General features: G+C 36.9%; 1 protein-coding gene across 3 annotated transcripts in view; it reads left to right on the forward strand.

The window, feature by feature from the left end:
* TRIM36 (tripartite motif containing 36) overlaps window positions 1-12,568 on the forward strand; it is a 41,542-nt gene that overhangs the window by 8,611 nt on the left and 20,363 nt on the right. Inside the window, exons 1-3 of one of the 3 annotated variants that reach the window (XM_014461983.2) lie at window positions 6-66; window positions 2,153-2,387; window positions 11,550-11,875. In XM_014461983.2, coding sequence (XP_014317469.1) covers window positions 11,717-11,875 — 159 coding nt within the window. In that variant the 5' untranslated portion in view covers window positions 6-66; window positions 2,153-2,387; window positions 11,550-11,716. Of the gene's footprint in view, window positions 1-5; window positions 67-618; window positions 912-2,152; window positions 2,388-11,549; window positions 11,876-12,568 lie in introns of those variants that run through there. The other 2 variants (XM_023747418.1, XM_006081141.3) reach the window with 2 other exon arrangements.

Genomic DNA, 12,568 nt, shown 5'->3' on the forward strand with positions numbered 1-12,568 from the left:
GCCGACCCCGCGGTTGATGACACCTGGCGGAGGCGAGCCTGTTAGGGGGACGGCTCAGACGCGCCGGTGAGTGGGGCCGGGGCCCCTGGGTCTCTCCCCTCGGCGCTCAGTGGGCGGGAGCCGCTCCTCCCGAGGAGCGGAGGCTGCGGAGCGGTGGCCTCGCTTCCTCTTCGCCTTCCCGGTCCCAGGCCGGGTTCCGCCACCGGTGCGCCCCCTTTCCCCTCCTCGGAGGGTCGGACTCCGGGGTGACCTGGGCCCGAAAGAGGGCGCCCTCGGGTGCGGTCATCGCCCATCTGAGCACCTGGGGAATCCGGGCGGGGCTCTTCGATGGAGTTCAGGTGGTAGAACGAATTGGCTCCGTGGAGTCCGGTGCCCGTCGCGGCTCGGGGCCCACGTCCCGCCGCCTTTTGTCTGGGCGCGCGGAGGTCGGGGCTGGAGTTCCAGGCCCCCGCGGCTCGGCCGGTCCGCCTGCCGGGGCCGCGGGCGAAGGCTCCTCCCGGCTCCGCCAGCTCCCGGAAGGCGGGCTCCCTCTGGCCGCTGTCGGTGCCAGTGGTTTTGTTTGAAGGGGTCGGATAGGCAGTTCTTAAGAACTTGTTCATTTTCTGTCGGCCCTCGTTTATTTTGAACCAGCTTAATTGTGGGAATTACCACATCACGTTTCTCTTCATCAGATGGTGCCTCCTCAATGAATATAAAATGAACACTAATTTATCTCTGGGTAAAAAACTACTTTTTATGCATCGTGCTTAAAAAGCTTGTGTAGTGCTTTATGTACAAGAAAAATGGAAATGAATTTAGATCTAACGGTGGGAAGTAAACCTCCCATAAAATGGGGTGTGAGAACCTACGTTGGACATTCTGAACAATATTTCCCTTTGAATTGTCAATTTTCTTGGAAAATGAAATAGGATGTAAGTATTCCCTGTTCTTTGATGTGAATTGTGAGGTGTGGCTGTCTTTCCCAGTTTACTCAAATTATGACATAACGCGGGCTTTTATTAAATACAGGGTGAAGCAACAGTAGGTTTACCGTTCTGAGTACATAAAACAGTTTATTCTTGTATCATTACCTTTTAATTGTATTCTTTTCCAGACGGAAAACCGTAAACCTACTTTTGCCCCACCCTGTATTTATTGAGTGATGCAGCAAGAAATGCCACAAAGACCCATTGAGACAGTTGGCTGCACTGCTTTTGTCAGGGATTAAAGCACTTTTTGTCACTTTAGGGGGAATAGAATAGCATGCATTTTTATTTAATTTCAAAAAGTGGCTCAATTCAGTTGTAATTATGCATTTGCAGGAGTTGAAATGATTGTACAAGGTTATGAGTACTTTAATGTTGCACTATCACTAAAATTGCAAGCATTCTTAGCCCCTGAAGTTTGGTATATGTGGGGGGAAAAACTGCTTAGGGAAAGAATGGGAAAACTCACATGAGGTCATCAAACCTTTTTAGTTGTGATAAGAGTCTAAATGTTCCCCCATTGAAAATAATGCAAGCTTGTACTATTGAAAGCATTTATAATGGTGCCTTCTAGCCTCTACACCCTTTCAATATTTATCGCATGCTTTTAAGATAACTGCTTTGCTATTGCAGCATGAGAACCTCAAGCATTTTACCTCCATTACAGTTGCAGCTGTAATGTGCATGACATTGGTCACATTTAATGCAGGGAATTGCTGATAATCCACCTTGTCAACAGATTTCAAGAAGGGTTCCATGAACATACTAGCTAGCTTTGTTTTGACCAGCTCTTGTTATTTGCTACTCACAAAGTTAATGTGCTATATTCTTAATTTTTATTGAAGTAATCTGCTTTTAAGGTTTCACTGAAATCTTAAAAAAGTAAATTAGTGATGGTTTGAATAGCTTCATAATTGATGAAATATTATGATTTCCTAATATTTTCTGCTAATTTTTCTCATACTTCAGTTTTTACCATGTCATGTCACTTCAGTTCTAGGCTATTGGGTGTTGAGAAGGAGTTAATGGTACAATATTTCATAGCCAAAAAGGAACTTCAGACTTAAAAATAAATCTTTCTTAATTCTTTTTGGCAAGGTAAGCACATGTACTTCTACAAGAGGTGTAAGCATGTTCATATATTTACCCACTAAGAGTCTTTGATTCTGATTTCTTTTCATTTTAAGGTTACCATTAAGAATATCGAAAGAGAGCTCATTTGCCCAGCATGCAAGGAGCTGTTTACCCACCCATTGATTCTCCCTTGTCAACATAATATTTGTCATAAGTGTGTGAAAGAACTCTTACTGACGCTTGATGACTCATTCAATGACGTGGGATCAGACAACTCCAATCAGAGCAGTCCTCGACTTTGGGTCAACTCCCCTAGCTTGGATAAAATTGACAGGATTAACAGACCAGGTATGTGGTAGAACATTGGGGTTGGGGAATTTCATTGATTACTGTGGAAGGAAATTATTTTTGTCATTTTCAGGGTTAATCTTTCCAGGTGAATAAATTAAAACTTTAGTTAAATGAACTCTTTTTTTTCTTGTTAATCTTCATAACATTTGTCATTATTTAAATAGTAGTGGAATTCTGTAATAATGATAGAAGTAGGTCTAATGAGAAGTATAGCATATACTAGTATACTGTACCTTTATTATTTACCCAATGTTTAAATTGTTTCCTATTGGGATAGTTACTTTCTTCTGGACATCCATAGTAAGATTAATGCAGATCTAAATTAATTTGTAATCATTGAGAACAGGGCCACTGAAAAATGAAGGGCCAAAGTCAGTAGTGAGGACCAAGGGAGGCCTAGGTTGGGTAGAAATACCACAGCATCATGTTAGGCATGCTCTTTGTATGGAGAGTGCTTGAGTGGCCATAGCATCAGACTTCAGGGCTTCAACTCTGCCTCATTTGGGCTTTGAGGTTTTAAGTTTAATCCTTCCCTCCTCTCTGTTCATTTCTTCCTCTTATAGTATAGAAGTAACTTTTTAATCTTGTAAGAAAACTTTTCTTATCAGAAAAACATCTCTATTTACATTTTAGGGAATGCCATCTATTTTGGTCTATGCTGTGATATAGAGTCTCCTTGGGTGACATTTATGTCTTTGTGCTCCACCAAAGAGTGGATAAGAGTAGATTTGTTGTAAGATTAGTATTATGCTATTTAAAAAACATGTATTTTTCTTCAAATGGTAAACACTAAGATATTTTGCACATATAAAAATTATACATATACAGTCATGTGCTGCCCAATGATGGGGATACATTCTCAAATCCCCATCATTAGATGGCACATGACTACATAGGTATAATTAGGCATTTTAGTGCTTGTGTGAACATCATAGAGTGCACTTACACAAGCCTACTACACATTATTATAGAGCCCATTGCTTCTAGGCTACGGTCCTGTACATCACATTACTGTACAAAACAACACGAGATTAAATCAAGTACAAGAGATAATGATGCGATCAAGAGACACAGAAAACACAAGATGTATGAGACTGTTGCTGGTATAATATGGCATACTGTTTTACAGGACGCTTTTTTAATAAGTAGAAGGAGTACACTCTAAGGAGAAAAAGTATAGTACAATAAATATATAACCTGTAACATAAACATAATCATTTATTATCATTATCAAGTATTATGTCCTTTACATAATTGTATGTGCTATACTTTTACATGACTGGCAGTAGATTTGGTTACACCAGCATCACCACAAATACGTAATGTGTTGTGCTACTGTGCTAGGATGGCTATGATGTTGCTAGGGGACAGATTTTTCAGGGCCGTTATAATCTTATGGGGCCACTGTCTGTGTCACGGAACAAACTGTCATTATGCAGCGCATGACTGTATGCAAACAAGGAGCACTAGGTAACTGGGAGTGCAGGGAGTAGGAGGTCTGAGAAGGTTATGCTCATTGTGAAGTCATCACTTTGTTTCCATCCCTAGGAAACTGGCACACTGAGGAGGGGAAGACAGACAGTAACAGCCTGATATTCGATCCTTACTGACTAATTAGGGACCCCTGCTTGACTGGCCAAGGAAAATTTACTTTTTGTTTGTTAATATTTAGCACAGGCCATTAAAAGGAATTTTAGTTGTGTACTAGTATTTCTATTTATAATTCGATTGTGCTTACATATGTATTTTATGAAATCCTGTATCTTATGTAGGCTTCTAACCTTAAGACTTGTTTAGTTTTTATATGTGATTAATATGAAGTAGGAATGAGATATAGATGAAATAGAGTGAACCATTTCTCTTTTCAGGAACTTACCTGCCACAATATTCAATAGATGTTTAATAAATATGTGTTGAGTGGATGTTAAATGGCAAACCTCTGCTGCAGGATTTGTTCAAAGCATGCCATACGACTTATATTCAATAATGGCGTTTTTTCCAGAAGAGACCTATTCCACCATACTGACTCTGTCTAGATCAAACAGAATTCCTGAGATGTTCCTCCCCCTTCTTTAGGAAGAACTCTATTAAGTTGGATTATGTCGTGAAGGGAGGAAGTTAGAAAACTTTTCTGTGAACAGTTATAGGAAATAAGAACATTTAACTTGGAGAAGGGACAACTGCAGAATATGGTGGCTGTCTTGTGGAAGAGAACAGTACCCTGGGCATCTTCCTTGCAAAGGTTCCAGATCAAGGAACCGAAGGCAGATTTCAAGTTAACGTGAGAGAAAACAAACACTTAAGCCTGTCCAAAAATGAAATGGGCTGCCTGATTTTGTCAGATCACTGTCACTAGAAGTGTTTAAATTGGAGGCAAATTTGTGATTTTTCATAGAGGTCAAATTTAGATGCCATATTGCAGGGGACAAATAGGTACATTAATGAAGCAGGCCCCAGAAAAATAAATACAGGACCTCTGTCATTTTAATTCTTTGATATAGGCATAGAGACAATAAATATTTCATTTTCTCATTAACTACTATAAGAAAACCAGTGGCCCAAGTGTCAGCAGCCAGCTGACTCTTGGCCAACCCTGCTGAAGACAGTGGGTGTGGTTTGGGACTGTAGGGACCGGAATGGATGCCTTGTCTAATGGAGCAGTAGCCATTTGGCACTAGTGAATTATCATCCCCTAACGAATACCTGATAGTGTTTTGATGTAAAGTCTGTTTTTTAAATGTTGGCAGTCAATTCAGATTATTTAAAAACACTCTGCAAGCTCAACGTAGGGTCAGGGCAGCCAAAACACATCTTTGACTCTGACCCATCCAGCTTTTGGGCCACGAGTGTTTGGAGTTTTTGTTTTAAACATTGGATGGGTGGCCATCATTAGCAGGTATTGTAGAGGGGATTTCTGCCTGGGGTGGTAAGTCAGGCCAGTTTTGTTATATCATCTTCCATGTAATCTCTCACCCTGAAGGGCTGTGCCTCTTTGTGTACCAGTTGCATTCATTCATTTGCCAAATATTTAAGTTACCTGCTAGTTATGAGACATGGCTAAATGAGAGATGCAATAATTAGAACACCGTCCTTCCTCAAGAATGTAAAAAGTAAGTTAACAGATACAGATAGAGCACTTAGAGGGTGAGAAGGCTCCAAGTATAGTCAGTCCTGGAGGTTTTTAGCAAATGAATGCAAATTTTAAGATTTCCTATCTATCTCACAGTCACCAGTTTTAAAATAGTTACCCTCCATTTGAGGGGCATTTGCCTATAACTTTTCTTTGGATAGATTCAAACCTAAATTCATGGGTAAGTTTTTAAAAAAATAATTTTTCATCATTTAGATATGTTTGAGAAGGAAACCAGAGACCCTATTCTGAGTAATTGATGTGGGAGGAATAGAATTCTAAAAATGAGTTTGCCAATGGTTTATTAAGGGGTTAATTAGGCCAGGACTGTCCAGTACAATAGCCACTAGCCACATGTGGCTGTTGAGCACTGAAATGTGCTAATCTGAATTACGATGTAAAATACACACTGGATTTTGAACACCTAGAATGAAAAAAAAAGAATATAAAATAATCTCTTTATAATTTTTATGTTGGTTACATTTTGAATTGCTAGTATTTTGGATATACTGGGTTAAATAACATTATTAAAGTGAATTTCACCTGTTTCTTTTCTCTCTGGTTACTGGGAAATTTAAAATATGTGGCCTACACTTTAGGCTCCCATGATCCTTTGGATCGCACTGCATTGGACATTTGACAGATTTTAAAGGTTAAAGTGCCTTTAAAGGAGAGTAAGATTTGTGTATATAAAAATTACATATTAAATTATGTAACAATAAAAGAGCTATATTACTGTATATTTTAATCATATATATGTAGACTTTCCTCCTATTTTACATTTCCTTTTGTCAGAAAGATCTAGTTGGTTTTAGTAATGTTTATTTAGTGTTATTTACAGCGGTAAAAAAGTTAAACAAAAAATGCCTGATTTTACTTTGTATTTTCAATGGTTACCAGAAATATGATTATTTAAAAATACAAATCTATAAGATAAAGTGTAGGTCTTTTAAGTGCTATACCAGTACTGATTAATTCTGAACTCTAAGATAAGCTTGATGAATGTTTTACAGTGATAGCTTCATAACTACCATGTGTACCAGGAAAAACACTTTTTTTTTTTTTACTGTTAACTCAATAATTGTGTTATATGCAGAACAGTTACTGCTTTATCTTTTGTTAACAAATTGTGAAACTTCTCTTTTAAATTAAATTCTAAATCCAGCTTTCTGTTCATTGTTCACAGCATCACAACGGAGATCTTTGGGGTGGAGAGGTAGAAAATGCTTTATCGCTTGTGTGGCCGCAGGCAGTATAGTGTTAGATTTAAATTAAATAACCCTGTATAGATAAGGTTGTAAACATCAGTGGTCAAGTCTTCAAAATTTTGTCGAAAGTGAACAAATTGGGCTGAAATGACTTAAAGGTCAACAGGACTAAATTTCCAAGCAAGTTCTGATGTTTATAAAGGGAGCACTGCTTGCAGTTTGTCAATATGCATGACAAGATACTTTTTAAGAAAATGACATACCACCGTTAGCTTTTAATTTTAATTTTAATTTTTCCTGACACTATTACAGATGACCCCCTCCTTTTTTTTTTAAATCCTTTACGTTTATTTAGTGGAACAAAGCTATGTTTAACAGCCATATTGCTACCTTGGGGGAGGTTTAAATAAGCCACTACTTCTGTATTTAAAGATTTGCTTAAAGATGTTGATAATTTTTGTAGTTAAAAACATAGTCTTTGTTTTATGCAAAACATGGTGTCTTTTATTTGTTAATATTTTAAAGTATTTGAGTTGTAACATAGGGATCTTACCCATTTGTGGGTAAATAATGTCTACTTTTTTAGGCTTTCTGAAGTATTTGATTCTGTATGAAAGATGGACTAACCTATCTTATTTTTAAAAAGTGTTTTTTACTCCAGTTGACCTTTAAAGTAAAATTGGCTAATATTTTTGTGAAATGCTGGTGATACCTTATATCTTATTAGAGAAAATGAACATCTGAAATGTTATCCCTTTTCTGTCTTCCTTACCTTCCTCTACATGTCTTGATTTTAAAATCTTATAGTCACTTCTAGAAGCCACACGTAATTTTTTCTCTTACCAGGCTTCAGTGAGTCCCTGAGAATTTTAAATATTGAAATTCAGCAATTAGGAGGAAAAGTAGGAGCAATTTGCTTTTTAAAAGCTCATTGCTTATTACCTGTTTTTTATTAAGGCAGTAGTTGAGAAAAAGGTTTTGCAAGTTGAAAATACTAATAAAACTAAAAAATTAAATATAACTGGTAGGAATCAGATGGTCAGAATGTACGAAAAGAAACATTCTTTTCCTGGTAATATCATACATCAGTCCATTGCCAAACACCAAGAAGCCCAACATGAATGTCCAGTATGTGGAGAGGTAGGCCACTGACTACCAGGTGGTAACAGTGGGGAAATTGTTTCTAGCCAGAATGTGGGAAAGGATGCAGCTAGCAGAGTTTTTGAACCTGTTATGAATTGACTCTCTTTGTTTTGAAATACTTTGATATTTAAATGGTAAAACATATGACTGAAAGCTGACTTTTGGGGGGGATTTGGTATAAACCAATTTGAAGAACTTTTTTTGTGGCCTTTGTTTTTAAATTGTATTGACTTATACTTGATTAATTTGTTTTTGAATTAAAGGTATATGGGGGGAAATAATTGATTCTGCATAGTGACAGTATTTAAATCATTTGGGTATATTATTGGCCCCACAAATACAGTTTGACATAAAATTATATTTCTTGGCCTACATTGTTTCCTTACCTTTCTAAGTCATTATTACTTTTTTTTTTCATTATATCATGCTATTGAGCAGGTTTTTTTGTTTTTAATCCTTACCTGAGGATATTTTTCCATTGATTTTTAGAGTGAGTGGAAGAGAGAGGGAAAGACAGAGAGAAACATCTATGTGAGAGAAACACATTGATTGGTTGCCTCCTGCTCATGCCCTGACCAGGACGGGGACTAAGGAGGATCTTGCAGCTGAGATGCGTGCTCTTGACTGGAATTGAACCTGGGACCCTTCAGTGGATAGGTCTACGCTCTATCCACTGAGCCAAGCCAGCTAGGACCATTGAGCAGTTTTATCCAATGGGACTTTCTACAATGATGGAAATGTTTGACCTTGCACCATACTGTATGGTAGCCACTAGCCTCATGAGAATTTGAATGAATTAAATTTAAGTTCAATAGCCACATTTGGCTAATGGTTACTAACTATATTAGCACAGCTAAAGAGAGTAAAAAGTTAACTCTCTTACATTTTAGTCTTAGTTCCATTTCTTGAATTTTTTTTTTAAATATATTTTATTGATTTTTTGCAGAGAGGAAGGGAGAGGGATAGAGAGTTAGAAACATTGATGATGAGAGAAACATCGATCAGCTGCCTCCTGCCCATCCCCTACTGGGGATGTGCCCGCAACCAAGGTACATGCCCTTGACCGGAATCGAACCTGGGACCTTCCAGTCCGCAGGCCGACGCTCTATCCACTGAGCCAAACCGGTTTCGGCATTTCTTGAATTTTTTCATTAGAATTACTTCCCAGAATATCCTTAGATGTTCTCCTTATTGCCCTGAACATAATTCTGGGGGGTTTTTTGTTTGCTTTTTGTTTTTTTTTAAATATATTTTATTGATTTTTTACAGAGAAGAAGGGAGAGGGATAGAGAGTTAGAAACACCTATCAGCTGCCTCCTGCACACCTCCTACTGGGGATGTGCCTGCAACCCAGGTACATGCCCTTGACCGGAATCGAACCTGGGACCTTACAGTCCACAGGCCGACGCTCTATCCACTGAGCCAAACCGGTTAGGGCTGTTGTTTTGTTTTTATGAAAACAATGGTCGGAGTATAAGACAGGTGAAACAAAATGCATTGATTTTTTAGCATTTATAAAAAAGTGTGAGAGCTTTTAAGATCTGTTTAGAAAAATAGACAAGATATTTTGTCTGATTTAAGAAGTTTAGTATGATGCTTTACACTTTATTTTTTATTATAAAAATAAATTAAAAGAGGTTTACAGAAAAGGGATGAAACTTATTTGGAAATTGCCCAAATCTGGCTATCACCAGTGTACATGTTAAAGCATGATTTTGTTATCATAATTTAATTTTGTTTTATCCCATTACTTAATTGATCATAACTTCAATTCATAAAACCAATAACCCATTAAAAATTTGATTGTTCATATTAGTTAACCATTTTAAGTTCTATCATCTAGTTCATATGTGGAAGCATGCAATTAAGTGTGAATTTCCATTTGTTTAAACTTGACCACTGCACTGTATCACTTCCAGAATTATTTAGCTTGTTTTTCTCACTAAGTGAAATTTTCATTGGCATGTGTTTTAAAACCAGCTTTGCTGCTTATTTCATTATATGCCTGCTGTGTTGTGAAACATCTTGAACTTTAGTGCATGTTTTTAGAATTAGTACAAGAATATATTTTATGAAGCATTTTCAGATTTTTATGGGGTAACTTCTTTATGTATTTTTTTTGGTGTGTGTTTAAAAATATAAAGGCAAAAATATCTTTAAATGGAGATATTAAAAACATTCTGCATATTTTTTACATAAGTAGCTTTCGGGGCTCAGTGCCATCTAGCATGTTGTAAAGTCGCTTTAGATGAATATTGTGAACTGGTTGCCAATTTTTAAAAAAATGTCTCTTTATTGTTGAAAGTATTATAGATGGTCCCTTTTTCCCCCATTGACCCTCCTCCTCCCCACTCCTGCCCCCCTGATTGCCAGATTTTACCTGTACATATATCATACCAGACAATTTTTTAAGTCTTTTCAGTGATGGTAGTAATGTGCCAAGGCAATATTAATATAGCTGTTCAAAGACCTTTTCTAAGTGTGGTATACTAAGTTTAACCATTCATTTTTGGTACTGGATACATGGCAATATGAAAGAAAGCTGTAGTTTAAGAAGTTGTGTTTATTTTTAGGTAGTTATTTTATGGGCAACCAACATTACATACTCTAAGACTAGATTTATAAATGAGAGGTGGGACTATGCTATGCATGCTCTGATGTTAAATGGACAACCCTTGATTCTTATGAACCTGTGGATAAAGACTGTTATGCCTTGGTTTCTTGATTTGTTAAAATCAGGACAATACTGAACTAAAGTGTGATGTTTAAGGTCATTGTATTGTGTATATATTGGAAAATTATTCATAATACTTCTTGGGTAACTTTTGGCTTATTGAATTAAGTAACCTTAATGATTCTTTTTTTCAGGTCATAAGAAGATACTAAATGGTTGGTCCTTCTTAAAGTCACTAGATTTTAGGTCTATGAATGAGCTTTTCACTCTTTCATAGATTGTACTCAATTAACTAATGATTTTGCCTCCTGAATATCCCCAGATAAAACAATACTACAACGGGAAACCCTCTATTGCAGTGGTTCTTAACAAATTGAGAATCTAATAAAAGCTATGTATTATTTAAAGAAAATATGCATTAACATAGATGCAAAATTTGCATATAATTGCAAATAGTTTGCAAAACTATTTGGATCTCTTTGGAGCCTATTCATGGAGCCCCAGTTTAAGGACTCCTGCTTTTTTATGTATGAATCATTTTTTATCACACAGCCAATGTTGTGTTCATTTAAATGGAAGTCAACTTCTTTTGGACATATAAAAATTCTTTGATATATAAAATTATTTATGATATATAAAAATAACTATAAATGTTAATCATATAATTTCAAAAGATCCTGACCTTTTGTAGTATTGTATTATATATTTTGTCCATATATCTGTTTGATTTAAAATGGTTTTTATATGGGATTTACTATAGAATATTTTTCTTTCCTCTTTCATTTTAATAACTTTAATAGCTTGTGTCTGTCTTTTATTTACCAAGGGAAAATATTTTTTTAAAATGCATTTTGAGAATATAATTGATTCAAAATATGAATTGAGTATTATAGTTTTGGAATATATTTGTAGATATATATCTCCATTAAACAGCATTCCCTTTTTTCTTCATTTTATTCATTTTCCTACCAATGTAACTAAACAAGGACTTACTAATTACACAGGCTGGAAGCGCAATTCATTGACCCCTAAGACAACTATTTTTCCTTGTCCTGGCTGTGAGCATGATGTGGATCTTGGAGAGCGAGGAATCAACGGTCTATTTCGAAATTTCACTTTGGAAACTATTGTTGAAAGATATCGGCAGGCAGCCAGGGCAGCCACAGCCATTATGTGTGATCTTTGTAAACCACCACCTCAAGAATCCACAAAAAGTTGCATGGACTGTAGTGCAAGCTACTGCAATGAATGCTTTAAAATTTATCATCCTTGGGGTACTATAAAAGCCCAGCATGAGTATGTGGGCCCAACCACTAATTTTAGACCCAAGGTAAGTGAAGTTTTTATTGTTGGAATATTAAACTTAATTTTAGAAAAGGAATTATTGCAAGGTTAGAATTTAACAGTAAGAAAGAAAAGAACTTTAATCCTGGTATAAGAAATTAAGGCCTATCCCTGACCGGTTTGGCTGGGTGGATGGAGCGTCGGCCTGCGGACTGGGGGCCGCAGGTCAAGGGCGTGTGCCTTGGTTGTGGGCACGTCCCAGTAGGGGGTGTACAGGGGGCGCCTGGTTGATGTTTCTCTCTCTATTCCTCTCTGTAAAAAAAATCAATAAAATATATTTTTAAAAAAAGAAAAGAAATTAAGGCCTAATAGTTGGAGTTACTTAGTATGTTGCTAAACATCCTCATAGGTTAGATGGCAATGTTATGGTTCACTTTATTATAGTACAATGTAATAAAACATAGTACGTGAATGTTCACAATGATAACTCTGAGTAATAAAAGGAAGGTGATCTGGGATGTGCTCTTTAAGATTAAAATGGTTAGGTTCTTCTGGTCCTAACTAGGGACCTAAGATGGCAAGCAGCATAGAGTAAATACGGTACTCTCCTGCTCCCACAACCACATCAGAATTACAGCTAAACTCCATAACAACCATCATTTAGAACCGCCTGAAATCTGGCTGAATGGAAGTCCAACAACTAGGGTACTAAAGAAGAAGCCACATTGAGACTTGTAGG

The sequence above is a fragment of the Myotis lucifugus genome, unplaced genomic scaffold (assembly GCF_000147115.1).
Source record: "Myotis lucifugus unplaced genomic scaffold, Myoluc2.0 scaffold_0, whole genome shotgun sequence".
Lineage (NCBI taxonomy): Eukaryota > Metazoa > Chordata > Mammalia > Chiroptera > Vespertilionidae > Myotis > Myotis lucifugus.